Source organism: Emys orbicularis, chromosome 7 (genome assembly GCF_028017835.1).
Source record: "Emys orbicularis isolate rEmyOrb1 chromosome 7, rEmyOrb1.hap1, whole genome shotgun sequence".
Lineage (NCBI taxonomy): Eukaryota > Metazoa > Chordata > Testudines > Emydidae > Emys > Emys orbicularis.
Window position 1 is genome coordinate 74,821,112 of NC_088689.1, and position 25,737 is coordinate 74,846,848.

The window sequence follows — 25,737 nt, forward strand, 5'->3', positions numbered from 1 at the left end:
TCTCTAACCTAACCCATCCCTTCCATTGGGCCCCTGACCTCCCACATGCCTAACCCATCCTGTCCCCCAAACCCCACTAGCCCCACCATCCTAACGCTGCTAACCCGCCACCTCTCCAAACCCCTCCAACTTCCCTCCCCAAACCTCTCTGAGCCCCCCATCTTCCCAAACCGATCTAACTCCTCCACCTCTCCAAACCCATCACCTACCTCTTATCCCCCACCTCCCCAAACCCCTCTAACCTCCCTGAGCCCCCCACCTCTCCAAACCCCTCAACCCCCACCTCCCAAACCCCTAACCTCCCTGAACCCCCCCACCTCTCCAACCCCACCTCTCCAAACCCCTCAACCCCCACCTCCCAAACCCCTAACCTCCCTGAACCCCCCCACCTCTCCAACCCCACCTCCCCAAACCCCTAACCTCCCTGAGCCCCCCACCTCCCTGAGCCTTGTAAACCCCTCTAACTCTCCCACCTCTCCAAATGCCTCTCACCCCCCTAAGCCCCCCTTCCCAACCCCCTCTACTCCCCCCCCCCCCCCCCCGGCCCGTCCTGTCTTGTAACTCCGAGTCCGCCCCTCCGCTCTATTGACTCTGCCCGGCCGCCGTCCTTTTAGCGCCTGCGCAGTGTGGCCGCCGTCCTTTTAGCGCCTGCGCAGTGTGGGCGGAGGGGAGCTGATGGCGGTGGTGGGGGTGCGCGGTGCCCGCTGGCTGCGGGCGGCGACCCTGCTACGCGCGGCGGGGGGGCGGGCAGCCCCGCTGGGGGCCCGAGCAGGTCAGCGAGCGTGCGGCGTCCTGCGCCGCGGATGACGGGGCAGCGCAGCCCCGGGGCGGGGCAGGCCTGGGGGGACCGTGTCCTTGGGTGTCTGCGGCGCCGGCCTCAGTGGAGCGGGGGCGGCTTGGGGCTCTTGGGTGCCCTTGGGGGAGGGGGTTGGGGGGTAATTGGGGGAGGGGGCTGGGCGCCCTTTAGTGGGGGAAGTCTCCTGTGTATCCCTGGATCCTTGGCGGTGATTCAGTAATTGCCTAATCAGGTGAGGAGGAGCTGCCTTCCCTCGCCCCCCCCCCCCCCCCCCCCGACCTGGATTCTTGTGTCTGATGCCCCCAATGCAAGTAATTTTCCCCCTAACCTGGGGGTGGGGGGATCCTGTGAAGCAGTCCCTCCTTTCACTGTCTACTATGTTTTGGGGTGCAACCATCATCGGCTGCTACTGGCTGTGCCTCTGCCCTGAACATAAGAACGGCCACACTGGGTCAGACCAAAGGTCCATCTAGCCCAGTATCCTGTCTTCCAACAGTGGCCAATGCCAGGTGCCCCAGAGGGAATGAATAGAACAGGTAATCACCAAGTGATCCATCCCCTGTCACCCGTTCCCAACTTCTGGCAAACAGGCTAGGGACACCATCCCTGCCAGTCCTGGCTAATAGCCATTGATGGACCTATCCTCCATGAACTTACCTGTTATGATGAGACTCCCAAAGAGCTCTGACTTGTGTTTTCTGCCTTCAGCTTCAGGCTTGCCCAAGCACTTGATGCCTGGACCTTACCCCAAGACCCCAGAGGAAAGGGCAGCTGCTGCTAAGAAATACAACATGAGGGTGGAGGACTATGAGCCATATGCGGATGATGGCATGGGGTGAGCTATATTAAAGCACTGAGATCATTAGATCCTTGAAGAAAGGCAAGATCAGGTATCAGCTGGTACCAGGCTTCAGGGAAGATCTATTTAATAGTATATAAAACACTTACAACTGAAGTGCTTGAGGTACCCTGCTGCAATATTAAAACACTAATGTACCCCTCAACACTCCAAAAAGGCAGTGTTCTCTAAAAGGTTAAATAAAAACAAGTCACTGGAGCAACGCATTATGGAGGGTGGAGAAAGTAATGTTGGGATGGTTGTATAGGCACTGGACTGGGACGCAGAAGATCTGGGTTCAATTCCAGGCTTTGCCACAGACTGTATGACCTTGAGCAAGACCGACTGTATGACCTTGAGCAAGTCATTCTCCATGCCTTAGTTCCCTGTCTGTGAAATGGGGATAATATGTCCCTTCTTCACAGGGGTCTTGTGTGGCTAAATTAACATTTGTGAGGTGCTCAGTTTCTATGACAATGGGGACACAAATACCTGGAATATGGTGTTAATGGTGATCCAACTGCAAAATACCTTTCAAGTTAAATGCTTTAAATGTGGGGAGGGATGGCTTGAGATAGTCACAAGGAGAGAGGAGGAGAAGCTGTGCATATTCCAGTAGCACTTGCAATTTGTATAAAGACAAAATAAATAAACCAGGGGAAGAGGATACACCATATAAGCAAGGTTTCAGAGTAGCAGCCGTGTTAGTCTGTATCCGCAAAAAGAACAGGAGTACTTGTGGCACCTTAGAGACTAACAAATTTATTTGAGCATAAGCTACAGCCCACTTCTTCTTAGTAAGCAAAGTCATCAGTATGAAGGCAAGCAATGCCACGTTAGTTAACGTGTTTTTAAAATGTATTTACAAAATACTGTAGGTTCAAGAGCTACTATAGCTAATAATTTTCTTGCTCTGCTATTCCATTTTAATAGATTTTCCTAATGAGCTGTACCATACAATGGATATAAATCATTTCTTTTTTATTTGTATTTTATTTATATGTTTCCAATAGGTATGGTGATTATCCCAAACTTCCTGACCGATCTTATCAGGAGAGAGACCCCTGGTATCAGTGGGACTACCCCAGTCTGAGACAAAACTGGGGAGAGCCGGTAGGGATGGTGGATCTTTTTGCCTCTAACTTGCTAAATTAGTGCAGTTTCTACTGAGCATTAATGTTCAACTAGAATAATATTTATGTAATACTTTAGCATCTCACACCAATGTTTGGAAAGGAAATTTTAGGCTAAGAAAGTCAGGGTAAATCCCTATTCTGCCCTCCCTCCTCCCCCCCCCCCCCATCAATCCCAAAAAAGGTCAAAGGATTTTCAGTGTCCATGCAGATGAGACAGGGCCTCTGTATCTTAGTAAGGTGAAGGGCTGAGTCAACCATACTGGGATTTGAACATGTATCAAAGAGTCTTAACTGCTTCAGATCTGATGTCTGCATCACTAAACCATCCTTTCTGCTAGATCACAGAAGTTCATGCCCTTTCAGCCCAGTGGGTCCTGCCACTTCTACTGGTTCTGGGGTTGCTTTTCAATGGATTAGGTGCTGGGTGGCCTTTTCCCTAGAAACTTCCTTTCTGACACTAGAAAAGGAGACTTAAGAAGAGCCCACTCCCAATGATTAGTAACTCTTGCTGGTAAGGGAATGTGGGGTTTCTGTAGGTGGTTGAAACTGAACCATAATTATTTCACTTGGTTGATGACATGAGCTGTCCCTAAGCAATAGAACTAGAGGGAAAACAAGCTTTTGTGTGTGTACTGGGGATTCCAAAGTGCTTGGTTGAAAAAATTGATTATAGTGGAGGGATGACTAAAAGTAACTCAAGGCAATGTTTTTGCCCTGTAGCAATGCTGCGACTTGAATTTACGTTGAGTAGTTATCTAATCTCTCTCAGTACATTCTCTCATGTAGTGAGGATCATAGGTGCAGTATGGAAAGGCTTGGGAATTGTCAGCTTGGATATTGAGCTTTTAAAAGCAATGGTGCATGAGAAGTGTTGCAGTGATTCAAGATACCTATGTGCTTTGGCTCTCTCTAATGCTGAGAAGGCTTTGTATTGATATTTGCTGTCCCTGGGGCGATTTGGGATTGTAGTAATTTCCCATTGCACATACTGTCTCTTGGTCACAGTGGAGCACAAGTGCTTTCAGTGAGAAGTGTTGGAAATAGTAAAAACTGCCCTCTTACTTGTAAGAGATGGTTTTGTTTGTAATGGTGAGAGTCTGGCTCCCCTGGTGTTAGATCAGACAACTATGCAGTCAAGCCCACCATCAGCCACCATCTGAAGTAATGAACTAGGAAAGTGAAGACAGTATGTGATCAGAAACATTGAGTTGTCTGCATTCTGGTTGTGTTCTGCTTAGCCGCTCATGTTTAAGATGCTTGACTTTTAGCTTCTAGGGTGAAAGTCCCTCTTGAATGAGAAGCTTAAATGTGCATCTGTTCAAGCAATTGTATTCAACCTGTGGAGGTCATAGGATAACTCCCATCCCATCCTTAATCTGTTAGAGCTAAATAATGGTGCCTGGTGCATTATAGACAAGTATGTAGATAAGGAACCTGTTCTAAAGTAGCAGGAAATCACTTGTGATTTTTTTGCTGTTCTAACTCCACTCAGCAATATACATCTGTGGGGTCCTCAAATGCCAGGAACTCCCCACAAACTATTGTACCAATTCCTGCTGTGCCTTTTTGTGAAGTACCATGAGAACAAAAGAGGTTCTGAGCCACAGTTGAAGTGGTTGTGGGTGGATAAATGTGGGTTCATGATATTTTTTTGAAAACTGAAGTAATAGTGTCTAATTGTTTGAGCAGAAAGCTGGAACTCAGGGTTCCTGAGTTCTGTCCTTGACCACCATCAACTCACCCTGACCTTGGACAAGTCACTTAGTTTCTCTGTGACTGTATCCCCATCTGTAAAATGAGGGTAAAATTTTCCTTCTGGTAGCGTTGTGATTTCTAATGTCTGTAAACTGCATTATGTTTCTCGGATGAAGAGCCAGAGACTTGTAGAGTACTATTGGAATAATATAACCGAGCCTCTCCCTGTATTGTTTAGATGCACTGGCACTTTGACATGTTTCTCCGGACCCGTGTTGACACGTCCCCCACTGTGGTACCCTGGCACACCATGCGCAATCACTTCCTCCTCTTTATTGGCTTCATGCTGTTTATATTCTGGGTTGGAGAAATGTACCCATCCTACATGCCTGTGGTGAGTAATGAGGTGAGACAGGGGGAAGAGGTCTCCTAAGAACCGTTGCTGCATGCCACTGCCAGATGCCCAGAGCAGTGTCCTATTGAGGTTGAATATCTTGGGGATACGAAGGCCCCGCTGCACCAGCGGTGTGGCTTTGGACAAGTCACTTAGGCCCAAGTCCTCAGAGGTACTTAGGCATGTAACTCCTGTAGAAGTCAATAGGAATTAGATGCTAAAATACCTTTCAGGCTGTTGGCCTTAGTGTCTCAGTGCCCCACTGTCCCCATCTGTAATAGTGAGAGAACATTTGCTTCAGAGTGGTGCTGTGAGGGTTGCACGATGCATCAAAGAGACGAAACACTCTGTGAGCATGAAGTATTTGCCCGCAGGTTTTCTAAGTTGCCTGTTTGAATGTGCTGAGTTTGCTGCTTCACAGCTATGTTCCTCTGCAGGGACCGAAGCAGTATCCTTACAATAACCTGTACCTGGAGCGAGGAGGCGATCCAAGCAAAGAGCCCCCAGAGGTGAAGAACTATGAAATCTGAAAGATGCATGGAAATGTAGCTCTTCTCCTGGGATATTTACATGGGGGTCCTCCAGAGTGTTCACTGCAGGATGCACTAACCAATTGTTCTCTTAGACATTTACTCTTAATGAAATATATTGTGAAAACTCTTGTGGTGGATTTCTTTTCTTTGAAGAGGTTATAAAGTGGGCAGTGAAGTTACAGTGACTCCACCATTGTCTCGGAGCAGGGGTAGAATTCCCTTGTGTACAGGATGGTGCTTCAGGAAGAAGTCCAGAGGTATTGATCCTTATGAATCTGTGTGTAAGATGGACACTGGAATTCTTTAGATAAGTCTGCTTCCAGTGCCAGCTACCAAGGTCGTCCTTGCAGCTGTTGGAAGGAGAAGAAAGTAAAACAGAATTCAATTAAATGTTCAAAGATGGACACAACTCCTTTGGATTATTCAACTCTGCCATGATGCCAGTTATACTATGAATAATTGTACTTCCTCATTGGGTTGGCTCTTTTCTCTCGGCCCTCCTCAGGCAGCAACCGCAATAAAAGTTTGAGTTGCCTTATGTACTGGTGGATTAGGATCACAGAAGAACCTAGCCTTTGAAGCGATACACCTCACTAGATAAACCTTCCATCCCTCACACAGGGCAAAATCTCCCTCTAATCTTATACCCATTTTGAGCAGTACTGCTGCTTACCACAGTCTGCCACTTTAGTGTAGGAGTGACCTATTGCTGTGTCTTATGACCTTGGCTGTTGAGGGCATGGTTGGTCTTCTGAACTCAGTTATTCCCCAATGTTTTAGAGAGTTTAAGGAGTGTATGTAGTAGCATTGTATTTTATTTTCCTTAAATAATTTCAGTGTGTTGCCTTTTGCCTGGAAGTAAACAAAAGCATTTTCTAAAGTTCTTAGACCTCCAAGCTGTGGTAAATGTTCAGCGGGTGTTTGAAACTATAGTAAAGAACAGAACTATTAGACACAGATTAATACAATATGTGTGGGAATAGTCAACATAGCATTTGTAAAGGGAAATCATGCCTCACTAATCTATTAGAATTCTTTAAGGATGTCTACAAGCACATAGACAAGGGTGATCCAGTTGATTTAGAGTACTTGGACTTTTAGAAAGCTTTTGACAAGGTCCCACACCAAAGGCTGTTAAGCAAACTAAGCAGTCATGGGATAAGAGGGAAGGTCCTGTCCTGGATCAGTAACTGGTTTAAAAAATAGGGAACAAAGGGAAGAATAAATGGTCAGTTTTCACAGTGGAGAGAGGTAAATAGAGGAGTCCTCCCAAGGATCTGTACGGGGATCTGTGCTGATCAACATATTCATAGATGATCTGGAAAAGGGGTGAAACAGTGAGGTGGCAAAGTTTGTAGACAATACATAATTACTCAAAATAGTTAAGTCCAAAGCAGACTGCAAAGACGGGGATCTCCCTAAATTAGGTAACAAAATGGCAGATGAAATTGAACGTTGATAAATGCAAAGTAATGCACACTGGAAAACACAATCCCAATTATACACACAAAATAATGGAGTTTAAATTAGCTGTTACCACTCAAGAAAGAGATCTTGGAGTCATTGTGAATAGGTTTCTGAAAACATCTGTTCAAGGTGCAGTAGCAGTCAAAAAAGGCTAACAGAAAGTTAGGATCCATTAGGAAAGGGAAAGATAAGACAGAAAATATAGTGCTATTATATAAATTCATGGTATACTTACACCTTCAATACTGCATACAGTTCTGGTCACCCCATCTCAAGAAAGATATATTGGAATTGGAAAACATACAGAGAAGGACAACAAAAATGGTTAGGGGTATGGAACAGCTTCCATATGAAGAGAGATTAAAAAGACTGGGACTGTTCATCTTAGAAGAGAGATGACAGAGGGATATGACAGAGGTCTGTGAAATGATGACTGGTGGGGAGAAAGTGAATAAGGAAGTGTTTTTACCCCTCTGCATAACACAAGAACCAGGACTCACCCAATAAAGTTAATAGGCAGCAGGTTTAAAACAAATATAAGGAAGTACTTCTTCATTTAACATACAATCAACCTGTGGAACTTGTTGCCAGGGGATGTTATGAAGGCCAAAACTATATCTAAGTTCAAAAAAGAAGTAGATAAGTTCATAGAGGATAGATAGTCAATGGCTATTGGCCAAGATGGTCAGGATCACATTCTCATGTTCCAGGTGTCCATAAACCTCTGAGCACTAGAAGCTGGGAGTGGGTGACGGAATTGATCGCTCAATAATTGTCCTGCTCTGTTCATTCACTCTAAAGCATCTGGCACTGGCACTGTTGGAAGACAGGATACTGGGCTGGATCAGTGGTTCTCAACCTATTTATGCAGCCTACATTGTGTTATGTGGGCCACATCCAAAACTATATGGCCCAGAGGATGTCACAGGGGCCGCAGCTGTGTGCTGACTGGGCCGCAGGTTGAGAATCACTGTGCTAGTATGGACATTCTTATGTGCGGGGTTTGTAAGAAATGGAGGAGGTATGTCCAAAGATACGTTGCTTCACTCAATACTGATATGCAGCCAGGTCTTGGGTGGAACATTACACCTATTCTGTGCTAATGATGCAACAGAACATTTTAAGAGAGAAAGTGGCAAATAAAATGGTAGGAGCTGTTGAGGCAAAATTATAGGAACTAAAAGTGAAATTGCCAGAAAAGGGGGTAATATCTCTACTCTTATAGTTACAAGATTTGCACTGAATGTAAGTGAAGGTGGTCTGGGCTTTGCATCTCAGCCAAAAGACTGCAAAGCTCTAAGCATTGTGTTCCATCGCCTCATGGTTTTGGCACTGGGTCTTAGGCTGCGGTCTCTGTTACTGAATCACCAAAACCACTTTTCCCAGGCTGCATTTTCAGGAGAGGTTTCTCATCCCTGTATTTTCAAGGGACACTTCTGCTTGGGTGATGAGTTTTTACATGATCATGGACTCCAGCTGCAATATCACAAAACACTTTATTTTAATAGATTAAGAACAAATACAAATAGGTTTTTACGGGCAGTGATAAAGACTGAACAGAATGACAAAATTTGCCTGCTCTGTGGATCACAGCTATGTCCTGTTCTGTAATGGATACAGTGGAATGACACTGAAAAGCTCTGTTTGCTCTAATGCAGGAAAAGGGGCAGTGAAAATAACAAAACTCAGCAGTTTCTGGGCTTGGGTTCCAAGGTGCCTCCTAAACCACCGTCATACATTACCTAAAGTATTACCTAGCTATTTGAAAAACAAAATTAAAAACCCCAAAAGTTAATTCCATGATCTTAGATAGGGCTCGCCAGGCCTGAGTCCAGCCTGACTTGACTAAATGGTGCTGGGATATCAGCTCTTCTGTGCTGTTAGATGCTGTCAGATGTAACTGATCACCAGAGTAGTCCCATTGGGATCAATGTTACTATATGGGTTAATTTTGCTAGTGTGAGCAAAGGTGTTGCATTCTGGGCCCTAATAACAACATGACAGTAGTGCTCACAGGCCCCAGAGGGGATCTGAGTCCTCATGGTGCTAGGTGCTTTACAAACAGGAAGAACATCCCTTCTTGAAGTGCTTACAACCTCTATGGAGATTATAGTTCAAATAAAATAGGGCTGGATTCTCTGTTAAAGTTAAGGGTGCGGTGCGGTGCTGGAGGGAGCAAGTGGGGGCGGGGCCTCAGGGAAGGGGCGGGGTAGGGGTGTTCCCTTTTGTACAATTAGAAAGTTGGAAACCGTAGGCCCTGGGGGTTGATGCTCCAGGGCAGGGGTCTTGACTTTGGCCCTACGTGGTAGATACGGGGGCGAGGGGTTTGATGCCTCTGTTCGGGGCGGGGTTAGTGTGTGTCTGAGGGGAGGAGTCACACATACACTGATAGGCAGGAGACGCTTGGCGGGCGGAGCTCTTCGGGCTGTTGGCGGCCACCATAGTGCAGGCTCCGCTAGCTGTCTGAGCAGGGAGTCTCGGCCGGGCTGGGTCAGGAGTCGCGGTAGGGAAGGTACCGAAGCCGGTAAGGGCCGCTCCGCCGGCCCCTCCTACCCCCAGCTCTGACCCCGGCGCAGGCCCTTCCCACCCAGGCCCGGCCCCCGCCCGCCGATCCCCCCACGCAGGTGCGGGCCTGGCCCTGGCGCGACCACTGACAGGGAGCCCGCCCCGAGCGCTCCAGTCCCGTGCCCCCGACTCCCCCCCGCAGCGCTCCGCTCCCGGCTCAAGTGGAGAGGCTGCCACGAGATTGCCAGGGGGTCTGAGTTCTGCCGCCCCACGGACGGGTTGGAGATCTGTGGCGTGGGCGCTCTGGGCCCCTACCTGCGGGCTGGTTTCACGCGTGGGTCGTCGCACAGTTGTCTGCTGGTGGCGATTTCTGCGGCCCTCTTAGCCCCTCCGGCTTGAGAGTTTCAGTAGTTCTCTGTATTACAGTAGCACCCAGAGGCCCAGCCGCGCTCGGTGCTGTACGGACATAGTTGACATAGTGAGAGACAGTCCCTGCACCACGGAGCTTAGTGTCGCCAGGCGACACAGGTAAAGGGTGGAGGAATAGGAGTGTGGTTTTTCTTTGTGAGATTGTGTAAGGGTACGTGGGAAGTGAGTGGCAGAGCTGGGATTGTGATCCAGTTTCCTGTGTCCCAGGAGCCGTCCATTGTGTGTACAGTATTAGCTCTGTATTCTTGAGGGAAGGTAGGAAGTCCCTTTGTAGGTTGCAGTGTGTTCTACTGTGTCCTGCCTTCCAAAAAACCCCTCATTGCAAGCGGCAGTGGCTTTGCAACTGGGATTAGAGCCGTCCCAGTGTCTCCCCTCTGGGTTCCTACTGCCTGATGACAGGTTTCAGAGTAGCAGCCGTGTTAGTCTGTATCCGCAAAAAGAACAGGAGTACTTGTGGCACCTTAGAGACTAACAAATTTATTAGAGCATAAGCTTTCGTGGGCTACAACCCACTTCTTCGGATGCAGTGGGTTGTAGCCCACGAAAGCTTTTGCTCTAATAAATTTGTTAGTCTCTAAGGTGCCACAAGTACTCCTGTTCTTTTTACTGCCTGATGTTTACTTTTATTTATTAGAATAGGCTCAGTCTAGGGCAGTGAGAATCAGGGGAGAGGGAGATCAGGGAATCTGAATGGAGGAGCATGTAGTATAGCTAGGGCTTCTGATTTTCAGTGTTAACTGATAAGCGCCAATAAAACACGATTAAAAAAAAATCTGTGTTTATCCAGTCAGCACTGGAAATGATTACTCAATTCATTTCCAATGCAGTTTCCCAGTGCAGCTTGTTTATACAAGCGATGCTCCCTGGTTTGTAGCTAAGCACTTGTCTACACAGAGCTGTAATGTGGACTGCAAGGGTGTGATTTCTGAAGTGCAATAATTGCACATTAATAGGTCCGTGTAGACCCTACTGGTGCACACTAAAGGTTCCCTAGTGCACTGTGCAGTGCAGTTTGAAACAGTATTATGTGTATGTACAAAGAGAGAGCTCCAGAAAACCCTGATTTTTTGACATCTATCTGGAAGTCAAAAATTGCTAAAAATAAATTCTGAAACATGAAATTAATAAGCCCAGAAAAACAGAAGCCCTAAGTATAACCTAGTGCGTGTGGCACTGGACTAGCACTCAGGAGACCTGGGCTTAATTTCCAGTTCTGCCGTTGGCTTCCCTCTCTGTGCCTCCTTTTCCCTTCCGTAACATTGAGCTAAGGGTACTGACCTCTGTAGTAAAGCGCTTAGAGATCTAAAGACAAAAAGTACTATATAAGAGCTAGATATTGTTTATTCCCTGAGGAAGTTTTGAGATTTGGGTTGGGTGGGGAGGTCTGTAGGAAGGGATTTCAGGTTGGGATTGTAAAAGAGGGAGTTGAGCTTATTAAAGGGGGATTGGGAATGCTGTTATCAGGCCAATTGTGGGGTTCTTGTTGCTGTTACTACAGTATCAGTTGTAGCTATTTATAATGCCTCCATCACTACAGTAGCTGGGCACCTGTGTTTCCTGTGTAGATGACCGATTGCTGCCTCCTTCAGTAGTGTCTGTATGATCCATCAACCGTCGAGAAGATGAGAATGTTTTAATTTTGACAGCTGGGTATCTCAATACAATACCTTCTCTTCCCTCATGTCCCTGGTGGAAGGGACTTGTCTGACCTGCTAGACCTAGCTTCCCCCATTGCCAGAGTACTGTTTCCTTCCTTAAGGACACTTGGCAACAGATCGTGGCTAAGAGAGGCTTCTGGGAGTGCTGAGACTCTGTCAATAGTGGCTGAGACTTGGCACTACCTGGGATCTGTCAACTGCTCCCCTCCTGCAGATAGTGTAGGAATTGGTATGACTAATGAAAGAGCTCTTGAGAGAAGCCTGAACTTTCTCAATGACCTGAGATGTTACTTCTAGAATCTAGATAGAACGCCAGATGATGCACTCTCCTTGTGAATCCTGATGATTTAATCACTTCACAGCTCTCTGGCTCTTCTTACAGCAGCCAGAAGAGGTTGCTAGAAGACTGTTTCCTTACTTTGAGGGTCATTAATCCTGTCCTGGACAGAGAGAGAAACAATGTGCAGAAACACCATGAAATTCTGAAGGCTCTTGGTTACTGACTATCCTTGATCTTGTCCATCAGTGTAGGGCTCAGAGCTGCAGTTTTGCCTTCAAGGCTGAGACAGTAGATTGGCGTCCTGAAAACCCCTCCTATTGCGGAGTGAGACACTATTGTCCTCAAAAGGCCCCCAGTGCCAGTTCAATTGAATTGAATCGATCTCTCAGCCAAAGTAAATGGAAGGTGCCTGGAAGGCCTGTGAGATTGTAACCTCTTGACTGGATCACTCTAATCCACTTTATTTGGGCCTTCCTTTGTTCTGCTGACACCAAATGTGGTAGCATAACTACTCCACTGGCCTAAGAACCAGGGATGCCCATGCTCTGAATTGGCAGCCTCTTCAACAATGCGGTCCAGGGTCTCTCTCTTAGTATTGCTAATATCTGGCTAGTCCAAGTGACACACTCTCCGTTATTATTACTTATGTTACCGTAGCATCTAGGAGTCCAGATGTGGACTTCATTTTGCAATCTATATAAACACAGAACGGTCCTTGCCCCAAGGAGTTGATATCCAAGTATAACACAAGAGCTAACAGGTGGATACAGACAGATGGGGGAGTACAAGTAAACCGTGAGAACACTGACCAGCATCTTGGGTCAAGTGTTTTGTAGGCATCATGGCAAAGGAGCGTTCTGAGGAGGGATCTGAAGTTGGATTATGCATTGGTTTTGTGGCTGTTTATGCAGCGAACCTCCCAAGCATGGGGGCAGCGGGAGAGAAAGCACAAAGGTTTTTTGAAAATGTAACAAGTGGGCAGTGGATACTGGCATCAGGGACCGATCGAAGGCGAACACCGACAACTCGGTAGCGAATGAGAGCTGATAGGCAGGGTAGGGATTGACGGTGAAGGGCCTTGAAAGTGAATGTCAGCAGCTTACGTTTGCTGCCCTGCAGAAGGGGGAGCCACTGGAGGATTCACAGAGAGGAATGACATAGGATAATGATCTTTGCAGCAGCATTGCCAATATAGAGTTAGGCTAACCAATGCACTCTTCGGTGTGCTGTGTCCTGCTGAGGTAGCTGAGATCAGCAGGGTTGGGACTAGCGACTGTCCTAGGTATTGGGTGCAGTCTCTAGGGAACTTGGATGCAAGACCTTCCCATGACATGCTCTGGGGTACATGTGATGTCCACCCTGGCCAGGCTCAAGACAATAGATTCTTTTATAGTTTATTTGCACTTCATTGCTCTAATTTAGATTGTAAGCCCCTCCTAGCAGGGGCTTTCTTTGTTTTTTGCCTGTTAAATTCCAGGCAACAGCAATCAACACGGGGCAGGGAAGACCTTGAAAAATGTTATCCAAGTGCCACTCACCCCAGCTGCTTCCCTGATGGTGGCCCACAGCCCTTTTCTTCTCTCGCCTGATGATTGCTGTTCCCTTCCCCGTATTCCAGTGATTTGGAGGGAAGAGGCCTCCTGGCTGCTTTGGGGTGGTTTTTCTTGGTCACTAAAGGGGCTGTTGCTCCTTTACTAGGCAAGAGACAGGGAGCGCATCCGAAGAAGTGGGTTGTAGCCCACGAAAGCTTATGCTCTAATAAATTTGTTAGTCTCTAAGGTGCCACAAGTACTCCTGTTATTTTTGCGGATACAGACTAACACGGCTGCTACTCTGAAACCAGGTGTACAGTTTGCTCCTGTGTTGATTGCACTGAGGAAGCAGGAGACAGCAGGGAGCCAGGTAAGGAAGCTTCAAAGAAGCCCGCAGCTGCTGTCCCAATCTCTAACATCAGTGTGGTCCACAAGTGCTCAGCGTACTGGGGGCGTTGGCAACTCTACCTGCCTCCAGCAAGTGCCTGCTGCTTCCCTCTCCCTCATGTGCCAGAAGTAGGCAAAACTGATCTGTCAGTTTCACTCCCCCTGACTAGTATGGGGAGCTGACCATGAGGGTTTTTCTGAAGCTGTGCTAGAGATAGGTGCCTGACAGAGAGTCTGATAAAGCCCACAAGGGAAGGGAGCAGAGCATGCACTTCAGGGCATGAGAACAAACATATAGCTCTCCGTCTTCCATGAGCCGCTTTGCCTGCTGCTGCTGAAGGAGAATCTTTCCACCCCAGAGTCCTAGGATGCCTAGGGAAATGATCATGTGATCTGTGCTATATAGCCTCTGTTCAGATCCCCCTGGGCCTCTGATAAATTAGGGTGAGCTTAGCATGAGAATGGCAGCAGGTAACATGAGCTTCAGTAGATTCCACAACAGATTAACACTAACAGCATTAAAGAAATTCTGATCAAGCGGCCTGCCCTGTAATGAGAGGGGAAGGCCTTTGGTGGGGGAGAGGGACAAGAAGGGTGTCAGACCTACCGCTTGCTAGCTCCAGGTACACTGGGAATGCCTACCAGACTCCCCCTCTGCACACACTTCAGCTAATCAGTGGCCCTGGTTACATGTAGGCCAAATTAAGGCTGGAAGCGGTTTCAAATCTGATGTCTAATACACTTTGACTGGCCTTTGGGGTTGGCCCCCTGAAATCAGAGAACGCATCCATGTCAGAGAACTGTGCTAGGAATAACCATTCCAATTCCTGCATAGAAAGGGCAAACTATCAAATGCAGATACTCCCTATGTCTGGCCTATGCTAATGAGTGTTACTGTGTCTATTAAATAGAAACTTGTAACGCAGATCAGATTCTAGAAGCCTAAAGCTCAGTCCTAACTGTGTTCCAATAGCCAGTGGACTACGGGTGAGTTTGGAATATTACTGTGTTATGCGTATTGCAATAGTGTCTAATCCCATTTCCCAGGAATTAGGGAAGCTCTTTTCCCATTTTGCAAGCAGGGGCAACTCCTGTACTGAAACACTGCGTGAATTGCCTGGGGTCGCTGAGGGAGTCATTGTCAGAATGGGAATAGAACTCAGCACTTCATGATTTTGAACCACTAGACCACTTATTTCACTGTTCACAAACTGAAGCAGAATTCCAAGTAAATTTCCTTTTGGGCCTTTGAATGATATGGGAGTGAGAATAACGTGCATTAGCTAAATCAGATAATGTAGCAGTTTCCCTTGTTCTGTGTTACCACATCTCTTTTGAGTTTTGACTTTTCCCTGCTCATTTTCTCTGTGTATGTACTGGCATCAGTATGTTCAGTGAGCTTACAACCCTGTGAGTAGCTTAGCTTGAATGCCCTTCTGTAGCTAAATGAAACCAAACCCAGACTGAAGACTTAAATATGTAATTTAGACCCCTTTCCTGTAACTGAGGGTCCTCTATAATGAGAGTATGGGAAGAGCTCAAGCCACAAAGTAGAGTCACATACTGGAACCTGGGTTAAGTTGGGGTTTTTAATGAATTCCCAAACACCCCAACTCAGCCCTGCTAAATGCTATTCACCCATCAGGATTTATTTTATCATTTTACAGGTAGGCAAGTAGATTTTTGTGGCAGGGTTGGTGAATTTCCATACTGACATTGCAAGACTGTGCTAACCCCGGTATAAATCTCTTCTAGAGTCCAGAAAATGAAGCTAAAGGAAATTGAGCGAACAGCTGTTCAGGTGTGGAGTCCAGCAAGCAATCACCCCATCTACCTAGCAACAGGTACAGCTCCCCCTAGCCAGGGGATTCACGTGAGAATGAAACTGTGAACCACACAGGTGGTGTAACCATCCATTATGTGCATTGCACAGAGACAGGACCATCTTATATTCCGTCAAGAACCACTTGAATTCTTTCTGGAGCTGATTAAAGTGATACTGGCAAGATAAATATCAGGACCTATTTTTTTTTTTAAAAGTGATTAGTGACTTTTGGATGCCCAGCTTGAGACCTTGAAGGAGACTGCTTTTCAGAGGGTAAATTCTCAGACCTTTCTAATCTAACGTCTAAACAAGCCCGTGTAAAGCGTAAAGGCACCTGGCATTGGTCACTGTCAGAAGACAGAATACTGGGCTAGATGGTCCATTAGTCTGACCCAGTATGGCCGTTCTTATGTATAAATTTGGACAACTGATCACTTTTTAAAAATTTAGTGCCACATATTTTAAAATGACTCTGCGCTTTATTTGACTATATAAACACCTCCAATTATTCAACATGATAGGACCTTACAAATCAGGCGCTTGCTTTTCACCATGTATTTCTTCTCACTTCACTCAGTTTGAACTCTGGACCACAGACTAATGTTCTCTTTCAGTATGGTCAGTTTCACTTCCTGGTCTTCAGACGCTATTGCTTTTGGGTTCCCAACACTGCAGAGTGAACAATCAATATGAAGTTATTAGCAATGGAATTCCAAGCTGTTTCTATTTGCATTGTTCAGTCCCCAAACTTTAGGTTTTATTTAAACACTTAGCAATGTCCCTTTCATATCGGATTTGCAGAGTTTGCAAATTCCTTGGATTGGCAGCGGTACAGGCTGGTGTAAATGAGGAGCTGATGACCTGACATTACTACAGTGTGACAACAAGCAAGCTGTGTCTCCTGTCTAGGGCAGTTCTGGGCTCCCATCTTGTCTTACTTTTTGCCTATTCACTCTCACAAACTTTCTTCAGTTCTGGCTATCAGGGCCTCTTTACACTACAGACACAAGCATGTCCGGGCAACTAGCTAAAGTGCAGTTGATTATAAGTATGGTTCCAATTTGCAATCTAGACTGATCCTTAATTGTGTTTTGTAACCAGGCTACATCCATAGTCAGCCCAGAAGCACTGGCTGCAGTCCCTCTAGATCAGGAGCTGCACAATTTCAAAGTTTGGATCACTTTTTGATAGGGTATGTCTCCTGGGCACCTCCTTTCCCATCGGCAATCGAATAACATCCCTGTGGTAACTACAACACTTGCTTGCATGGGAAAGCTACTTTAGGAAATTACTCAATGTCTCTTTAGCTGCTTTTATTTTAATGTAGCAGCCAGAAACAAGGAAGAGAACCAGCACCACATTAGCAGCCAACTCTCCATGGACCATCAGCAAATGCTTGAGAAGCCCCAGTTAAAGAACCTCTGATGTGAATTAGATCTGGAAGGTCTGACCAAGACTTTATGAACACAATTAAGGTTCAGTCTACAATACAAATTGGAACCATAATTGTAACCAGGGTCACTGAAATAGCTGCATTAGTATTGAAGACAGGGCCTTTGTGGGGCGAGGGTGGAAGTATTGAGGGAGAGGGCACGGGGACTTTATTTCTGTTGTTCAAAGGGAAAGGGACATTTAATTAAAATTCTCAGGATCAGAATTTCTTGAGGAAGATCTGATCTCTTTTTAAAGCCTGTGTCTTAACATGTGGCTCTCTGAGCTGTACATGCAGGCAGAACGCTCACACAGGGCCATGGTACTACTGACCGTGTTTAAAGAATTGGCTTATTTTGCTGTGCAAAAGCCTCATCTGTCCCCTCTCCATGTACCTTTGCCTAGGAACATCTGCTCAGCAGCTGGATGCCTCCTTCAGTACAAATGCCACCCTGGAAATCTTTGAGATTGACTTCAGGGACCCTTCCCTGGACATGAAGTGCAGAGGAATCCTTCCTGCTTCCAACAGGTACTGGCGCTTCCTGCTAACATGTTGGTACAATGGCTGGATCTGAGTAATGACCAATGCAGGGTGAGATGGGGGAAGGGAGGGTAGAGGGGAGTGAGTTCAAATCTTCAGGGTTAAGCTGATCACATGTCAGGGCCTGGAAAGAATCCTGCCCAGGACCCGTCCTCCAATGCGTGCGCATTGCACAGCTTGGCAAGGTGGAAAGAGTTGGGCAACTCGTCTGTTCAGATGGAGGACCTTGGTACATCCACATTGAACAGTGGGGAAATCTGAAGGTGCCATAGGGTAGTAAGGGGTGGGTGAATGGTGACTATTGGCCCACATCCCATGTAATATCTTGATGAGGATATGAAATTAAAAGGCCATGAGATGGAGTAGTGAAACTGGGCATGGAGGGGCTCATGGTGAACCTATTCACCAGGCAATTTATTAATAGGAGGTAGAGTCCTCGGGTTCAGGGATATTTACACCACAGAGCTACAGCAGTGCAGACGCTCAGTGTAGATGCACTCCACTGGTATAAAGCAGAGTTTGCAATGGTGCAACATACCCTGGTTTCCACCCAGGATGTGTGTCACCATTTTCACAGATTTCAAGGCCACAAGGAGCAATTATGACCCTCTAATCTGACCTCCTGTATAACACAGGCCAGAGAATTTCACCTTCTGATTCCCACATCCAGGCAGGGCAGTGTATTTAAACTGGGTGTTTAGATCAGTGCAAAACTCCCTAATGTAGCTGTGCTCATACTGGGCTGACCTTTGCAATTCTCCACCTTCGAAGGTGTTGGGGGGAGGCACAGCTCTTGGGTGATGAGGACCCATTGCCCTCTGAGAAAGGGAGTTGCCCTTTGAGATGGAGAGAGATGGGATGTTTGATGGGTGTGAGCCGGGAGCAACGTCCCCTGGTGCTGGGATTCTTAGCAAAGGTGTCTGTGCGTGAGTTAGCGTGAACTGACTCGTGTCAGGTGCTGTTGCTGTGCCCTGACTTTACTCTGGCCAGGTTTCTTTTCTCTCCTTAGGTTTCACAAGCTGATCTGGGGCAGCTTTGGAAATGGGTCGTCTGATTCCTCCGGGGTGATTGCTGGTGGAGGGGATAATGGAGTGCTAACGCTGTTCAGTGCAACCCAGATTCTGACGTCCGGGACAGAGTCTGTGATCGGACGGCGGGAGAAGCACACTGGCCCCGTTCGAGCTCTTGACTTTAATCCTTTCCAGGTGCACAGCCAGTGAAATGTTACAGCTGTCTTCTACCATGACCTTGCACAGCCATCCTGGCTTCCACACTGACTAGCTCCCATGTTCAGAGGGATTAAGTCTTGAGTGGACAGCCTGTAAACTGGAGCAAAGAAGGGGCACTCAGTTGGGACTCAGGAGATCTAGGTTCAGTGCTACGGAGTCCCTGTCATCTCTGTGATGAAGTACTAATACTCCCTTTGTCTTGTCTAGCTACAGTTAGTTCTTTGGGGCAGGGACACTCTTAGTATGTGTTTTACAGTGCCTAGCACAGTGAGGCTTTGGTCATAGTTGGAGAATCTAGGCACTATTGTAAGACAAAAATATCATCGTTGTCTGAATGCTGGGGCGTCTGATGGTCACAGAGCCCTAGATGCCAATTCAGGGCTTGCCGCAGCCCTTGTGGAGGCTCTGCACAGAGCTTGGAATGCCTTCGGCTCTCGGCCGTTGAGCTGTGTTTAGTGGGACTGGGAAGCTGTGGCATTCTGCCCCTTGGCAGGGTGTGCCGGGGGAGTCAGGCTGTACACGTGTTCTGAACATGCAGCTTACTAGGCAAAAAAAAGCAGATGTGATCCACAACCATGACTAGTCATAACCTGGATAATTCCTCTCTGCTCCCCAACACTCCCCCTGCAGACCCAGTGGAGTACAGGCGTCATTTCTAACCCCAACCTGTTGTCACTGTGCACTATTAAATAGCTGCCTTTTCCCGCCTTATAGATGGCTGCATTTCAGAGATCCCTGTTTGTGGTCAATCTGCCCAATCTGCTCAGTATTTTAGGATCCATTGGGGTAGCAGGTGCCAGAGATATAAAATAATTGCAGTGCTCTTCTCCTCCCTCACCCCAGTCCTTGAGGTCCACTTGGGGTTCCGTCTCCCTTCCCCTTTGTACTGTGGGCACGTTCTCTGGTGAGGGCCCACCGCCCCAGCAGGGGTGCATTCTGTGCTGGGCCGTACCTGTGATGTATTCCACGTAGCTCACACCTCCTATTGTTTTGTTGTTTTCTTTGATTGTGGTTAGTCTAAGGAAGTCCGTTCTCTTCCCCCGAGCGGAGAGATAACCGTGCTTTTGCTTTTCCTGCAGTGTAACCTCCTGGCCTCTGGGGCCAATGATTCTGAAATTTACATCTGGGACTTGAATAACTTCAGCGTGCCAATGACGCCAGGGGCTAAATCTCAGGTAAAGGGGCTTCTCTGTGGTCTGGGTCCTTGCTCACTAGAAGTGCTGCATCCCTGGACAGATACTTGGGACTGGAGGGAGGGGGGGAGTGATCCACTCCAGTAACAGCCTGGGATCCATCTGATAGATGGGGCATGGAACTGACCCAATCAGTTGCTGGGGAAATAGATCAGAACCTAAGAGCGGGCCTCTTTTCCGGGAGATGGCAGAGGTGGTCCATGTGGCGGGGGGAGGTTGTGCAGTGTTGGCGGGTGCGCTGCTGGGCTGGGATGGAGACTTTGCACTAGGTGGATTTGAACAAGATAACCAACCAGTGTGTTACATTCTCTAGCTGAGTGGGTCAGGCTCTCTGTAATACCCTTATCAGGCCTTTCTGGGGAAATAAGGGATCTGCTAGCGATCTTGTGAGATACCAGAGGCTTCAATTAACGTAATACCACAGCGCAGCCAATGAGTGATCGGAAGGGGGGGGTGGGGCGGCTAGTCTGTCACTCCTGGATGAAAAAATAACAGGAGTACTTGTGGCACCTTAGAGACTAACAAATTTATTAGAGCATAAGCTTTCGTGGGCTACAACCCACGAAAGCTTATGCTCTAATAAATTTGTTAGTCTCTAAGGTGCCACAAGTACTCCTGTTATTTTTGCGGATACAGACTAACACGGCTGCTACTCTGACTCCTGGATGGTGTCCCTTGGCTTTAAAGGGGAAGCAGCCCTTTCCAATAGTGATTTACGAGTGAGCTCCCCCCTTGTGAGCAACACAATCAGCTGTCGTTCACTCAGTGAAAAGACTGCTGAGCCTCTCCTGGGACAGAACACCCTCCTTGCCTGCCTCCTGCATTATGATAGGGCGAGGGGAGTTAGCCCTTGATTCTGTGCATTCCTGAGATGCTGCAACACGTCCTCTTCCCATGTGTGTTCTCTCACTGAGGTCTCTAGTCTGCAGCCTAATCTCCATATATCCCAGGCTGCTGAGCCGTTCAGCCCTGTCTGATTGCGTTGCTTCACACTGGCAATGGTTCGTGACGCACGTGGCTGATACAGACTGTGGCATGGAATTCAGTATATGCTTCCTAAACTTCATGGCCTTTCCTAGGGGATGTTCCCATCCAGAATGACGTTTTCCATAGTGTTCTCCACCTAAAGGTTTCCCCGGCCCTAACTGGTTGCCATCGGTGCTGCTGAAGTTTCCTACCTGATCAGCAACTCAGTCTATCAGTGATTGTGGCACAGAATTTATAAATCCTCTGGGAATGCGTTTGAGCCCTTAGTGCACTCTGAGACAAGCCAGTGATGGGGACCCAGTGCTGGCGTTCCCCCGCACGGGTATAATGAATCTGTGGCTTCTCTTACCTCGTCAGCCTCAGGAAGACATCAGCGCAGTGTCCTGGAATCGTCAGGTGCAGCACATCCTGTCCTCTGCTCACCCCAGTGGGAAGGCCGTCGTGTGGGACCTCAGGAAGAACGAGCCCATCATCAAAATCGGCGACCACAGCAACAGAGTGAGTGGGGGAAGGACTGTGGGCTGGCCTCCCAGGGCTGGACTCTCAGTTGTCCTACAGCCCACCAGTGCAAAGGGGCTGTAAGGCAGCTGCATGGGACCCTGGGGGAATAGCCCTGGAGCAAGAGGCCTTCTGTGCAAATGGCAGGGATGACTCTGCAGTACCCACCCCTCCCATGGGAGGCACCTTTGTGCGGGGCATCTGGTGTGCAAGAGAGCCTGGCCGGGACATTCTTACATCTTAGGGATTCTGTGCCACTATGGTGGCCCGGAGTGTCCTGTTGTTTGTCCCTCTTAGCACGCTGAGGAGAGAGGCCAAGGATCAAATGGGCCATGGGAACAAACTACCTGCCTGCTCCTTAGCGTGCTCCCTCCAGATCAGTTTTGAGGTGCACAGGCATGTGGGAGGTGTGTGGGGAATTAATGCTGTTGCTGTGCTGTACATGGGGTGAACACAGGGCAGCACTCTCCTGGGCTGGGAATCTGCACCTTCCACTAGCACCAGGTTCACGTTAAAGCAGCGAAGGAAAGAAATAAAGGCACCAATCTGTCAGAGAGCAGAGGAGCTGCAGCCAAATGTCTGATGTTTCCATATGTCCCATTGCTGTTACAAATGTTTCTCTGGGGTGGGGAAAGCCAGATTCTTGTGTGTCTGGGCCAGCAGTGAGGTGAACATGTGACCTTGCCGGGGTGAGATGTGTGCTACAGAGGCAAGTCTGGGATCTCCATCTCCAAGGCAGATGGGGAAAACTGTTCCTTGGGCAAGGATTGCGTTAGAAGCTCCATGGCTGGTGAAAGAAAAGAAAAAGTCCCTGCACACTAACCAAGTGAGAAATGAGACCCTTTGCTATCCCTTTGCCTAGGGTGCACTTGCCCTGGAATTCTGGCTTGTTCCTCAGAGGAGTGTTGTCTAGTGGACAGATCAGGGTACTTGTGAGTTTTAATCCTGGCTCTGCTACTGATTTCCTGTGTGGCCCTGAGCCAGCCCCTACATCTGTCTGCTTAGTTTCCCCCATCTGTGTAATTGGTGCACCAATGTTTACCTTCCACATGGGGGTGTTATGAAACTTAGCTGGTCTCTAGTGCTCTGGAGAGTTAAGTACTAAGTGTTATGTCTCTGGGTCACTGAGGGCATGTCTACACTACAATCTTAAATTGACCTATGTTAGATCAACTTACACACTACCATCCTTCTGTTGGCGATGTGCGTCCTCACCAGGAGCACTCTCACCAACTGAAGAGGGGGCAGTATTGGAGGCCAGCTCCACGCAGCTCACCCTCTGGGAGCCCAGCTGCTCTCTGGGCTTCTCGCCTCCAGCGGGGAGATCCACGCCTGGAGTCCGGTCGGTTGCCGTGCTCTCAGAGGGGAATGGGGGCAGGGGGGCAGCAGCCAGGCTCCCAGCCAGGAGCATGGAGCCAGGACCCCAGGCAGCAGCCCAAGCCAGGAGCCTGGGTGGCAGCCTGGCTTGGAGCAGAGACCTGGCAGCAGCCTGGTTGGGGACCCAGGCGTTGGGCTTTCTTGTCAATTTCACAGCTCCAGCGGAGCCCTGAAATTGACAAGACAGCTAACAGCCTGTTCAGACACTGCATCGCCCTAAATACACCAACATAAGCGCTACGCCTCTTGTGGAGATAGAGTTATGTCGTTGTAGTAGGGCACTTATATGGGTGGAACAAGGCTGTAATGTGGACACTGACATAATTAGGTCGAGGTGAGCTGCCTTACGTTGACCTAACTGATTAGTGTAAACCAGGCCTTCGTTTGTTGCCAGTCAGCTCTGCAGTGTTGTCAGCCTGTGCTGTTGTGTCTCCAGATGCACTGCTCGGGAATGGCCTGGCACCCAGAAGTTGCTACCCAGCTGGTCCTTTCCTCTGAGGACGACCGCATGCCGGTGATCCAGATATGGGACCTACGCTTTGCCACCTCTCCTTTGAGCCAGCTGGAGGGTCACACGAGGTAGGAGCCTGGCTGTTGCTTTGCCTCTCGGCGGATTCCCATCTTTCAGGGTCAGGCTGTCTGGCTTTAGAACTGAGGAGCAGAGATGTCTGAGTTTTATTCTAGTCTGACTGAGGCAGAGAAGTGATCTAGAATGCTACTGCTGTGATAAAGTGTCCACATAAGCTGCTACAGTATGACTGGAATAGGGAGTGGGACCTTCTTGCTTTCATGGAGTGACTGTTATGTCTGGTCTGTTTCAGGGGAGTCCTTTCTATCTCTTGGTGCCAGGCTGACCCTGAGCTCCTTCTCAGTAGTGCCAAAGACAACCGGATCTTGTGCTGGAACCCCTGCATTGGTGAGGTGCGTGGCAGGTTTGATTCTATGGCAGTAAGTACACGCTTCCTGCTTGGTATGTATTTGTATGCTGTGCCAAGTGTGTGTCATTTAACATCCCACTTCAGTGCATTCTCCACACCATTCTGATGCCCACTCTCTGGAGAGAGCGAGAATGCACTCTGTCCATCCTACCCCAGGACTTTTCTTTTGTTGGTTTATTTCTCCCTTTTTGTTGCTATTTGTCTTCTGGGTGAGGGTCTCCTTCCCTTGACAGCAGGTGCTACTATATTAGAGTGCTGGGGGCAGAAGCACTTTAAGTACATCTACACTTGTGGTGGTGTGTAGCGTACGGACGCTTGCACACCCCGCTAGCATGGGTAAAAATAGCAGTGTGGATGGAGAGGTGCAGCTTATTCTAGTAGAGTAGAATGCCCTATACCTGTACCCCTAGGTATTATACCCTGTATGGGCTCTCTGTGTACCCAAGGCATGCCTCCCACATCTGCACTGGTTTTGCAGCGTAGTGTCCCTCTGCCTCCCTGCTGCCAGAGCCTCCCCCTGCTACTGGAGGCTTCCGTTGTGGTGTGTAGCTGCAGGTGTGGTGCCTGCAGGACACATGCCACGCCAAGGCTAGTCATAGCCTTTGAAAACAGAGTGAAACTGACTAGGGTTACACATTCCAAATCAATTTCACTCTGCAGCCCAAACCCTTCTGCTCTAAGGCACTGCAGCTCTCTGGGGCCTCCTGGTGTTGGTGCTAGTTATTTTGAAATATTGCAGCTGCACTGTGTCCTAGCTGGTGGACTACCAGGAAGTGATCATGATCAGGGTGCATTATGCATGGTGAGATGTCAGGAATGTGTGGCAGACCTGCCATGCGTAAGTGGCTTGGGGGAAAACAAGTGACTGTTCCTTATAACATTCTGCCTCCTCCCCATCCATGTTAGGTGATTTATGAGCTGCCCACTCAGAGCCAGTGGTGCTTTGATGTCCAGTGGTGCCCTCGGAATCCATCAGTCTTCTCCACTGCCTCTTTCGATGGGTGGATCAACGTTTATTCTGTTATGGGTGGGAGCCTAGCAGCTCAGCAGAAGACTCAGGCTGACAAGGTAGAGTCCCATGGAACAGAGAACGGGCGTGCTGGCTGGGCGTGATGGCGTGGCGGTTGGTGCTTGGGTTCAGGGGGCACTGGAAGGTAGAGTGTTGTTTCACTGTGGCCACAGGTGCTGCAGTGAGCACACCTGTGCAAGGGTGTGCGTGGGTCTCAGGTCCACATGGTGTTTGTGAAAACCAAAGATTAATTGTGGGGAGGTGGTCCTGCTTTAGCCAGCCAACCTAATGTCCAGCCAGAGCCTCAAGGATTCTGGACCCACGTTACTGAGTCAGATTTCTGTCAATCAGCATCTTTTTATCAATTTTATTAAAGCTATTAAAATTAAGTAAACATATCACCAAAGATAAGCTACTACTAAACCAAACTACAATTAAGATAATACAATGTTCAAATCGCCAAGGTAGTCTGTATTGAATTGGAATTAAATGCTAAAATTAGTTAAATTATCAGATCAATACAACAAATAATCAATCCTTATAACTGCTGAGAAGGGATTTAGGGAGATGGCTGTCCATTTGGTTCTAAACCCCGACTAAAGAATTTTACCCAAGCCATTCTAATCTATAGCTTGGAGCAGGTTAAATATTTTGATACACTTCTACCCCGATATAAAGCTGTCCTTGGGAGCCAAAAAATCTTACCACGTTATAGGTGAAACCGCATTATATCGAACTTGCTTTGATCTGCTGGAGTTCACAGCCCCCCCCCCCCAGTACTGCTTTACCGCGTTATATCCGAATTCATGTTCTATCGGGTCGTGTTATATTGAGGTAGAGGTGTATTAAAACTAAATTGTCAACTAATGTCAGGAACACAGCCTCTAAGCCAATTACAACGTTTCCTTCTTAGTTTTCAATTCTCCCTTCCTCCAACAGAAATATTACAATATAGGCCTTAGCAGAATATTCTGATAAGCCAAAGTTTGTCAACTCTTGTTTGGCAGACAGCTTGGAGTTTCTTAGGACTCTCGAAAGACAGGACATGCTTTAATGGGT

General features: G+C 47.9%; 2 protein-coding genes across 3 annotated transcripts in view; both read left to right on the top strand.

The window, feature by feature from the left end:
* Window positions 1–675: 675 nt before the first annotated feature.
* Window positions 676–5,934, top strand: NDUFB8 (NADH:ubiquinone oxidoreductase subunit B8). Of its 2 annotated transcripts, none has more exons than XM_065407901.1 (5): window positions 676–772; window positions 1,505–1,631; window positions 2,648–2,747; window positions 4,704–4,859; window positions 5,297–5,934. In XM_065407901.1, exons 1-5 carry the CDS (start codon window positions 676–678, stop codon window positions 5,387–5,389), a joined length of 573 nt encoding a protein of 190 aa, XP_065263973.1. In that variant the 3' UTR covers window positions 5,390–5,934. The 2 variants fall into 2 exon arrangements, with proteins under 2 accessions (XP_065263973.1, XP_065263974.1); XM_065407902.1 differs by lacking the exon at window positions 676–772 and adding an exon at window positions 982–1,028 and having other exon boundaries at window positions 4,704–4,871.
* A 3,395-nt stretch (window positions 5,935–9,329) lies between these two features.
* SEC31B (SEC31 homolog B, COPII coat complex component) overlaps window positions 9,330–25,737 on the top strand; it is a 40,228-nt gene continuing 23,820 nt past the window's right edge. Inside the window, exons 1-10 of the mRNA XM_065408721.1 lie at window positions 9,330–9,371; window positions 13,547–13,633; window positions 15,406–15,494; window positions 17,312–17,435; window positions 18,457–18,652; window positions 19,756–19,851; window positions 21,214–21,354; window positions 23,168–23,310; window positions 23,553–23,652; window positions 24,576–24,737. Of these exons, the coding sequence (XP_065264793.1) occupies window positions 15,416–15,494; window positions 17,312–17,435; window positions 18,457–18,652; window positions 19,756–19,851; window positions 21,214–21,354; window positions 23,168–23,310; window positions 23,553–23,652; window positions 24,576–24,737 (1,041 nt within the window). The 5' untranslated portion in view covers window positions 9,330–9,371; window positions 13,547–13,633; window positions 15,406–15,415. The remainder of the gene's footprint in view (window positions 9,372–13,546; window positions 13,634–15,405; window positions 15,495–17,311; window positions 17,436–18,456; window positions 18,653–19,755; window positions 19,852–21,213; window positions 21,355–23,167; window positions 23,311–23,552; window positions 23,653–24,575; window positions 24,738–25,737) is intronic.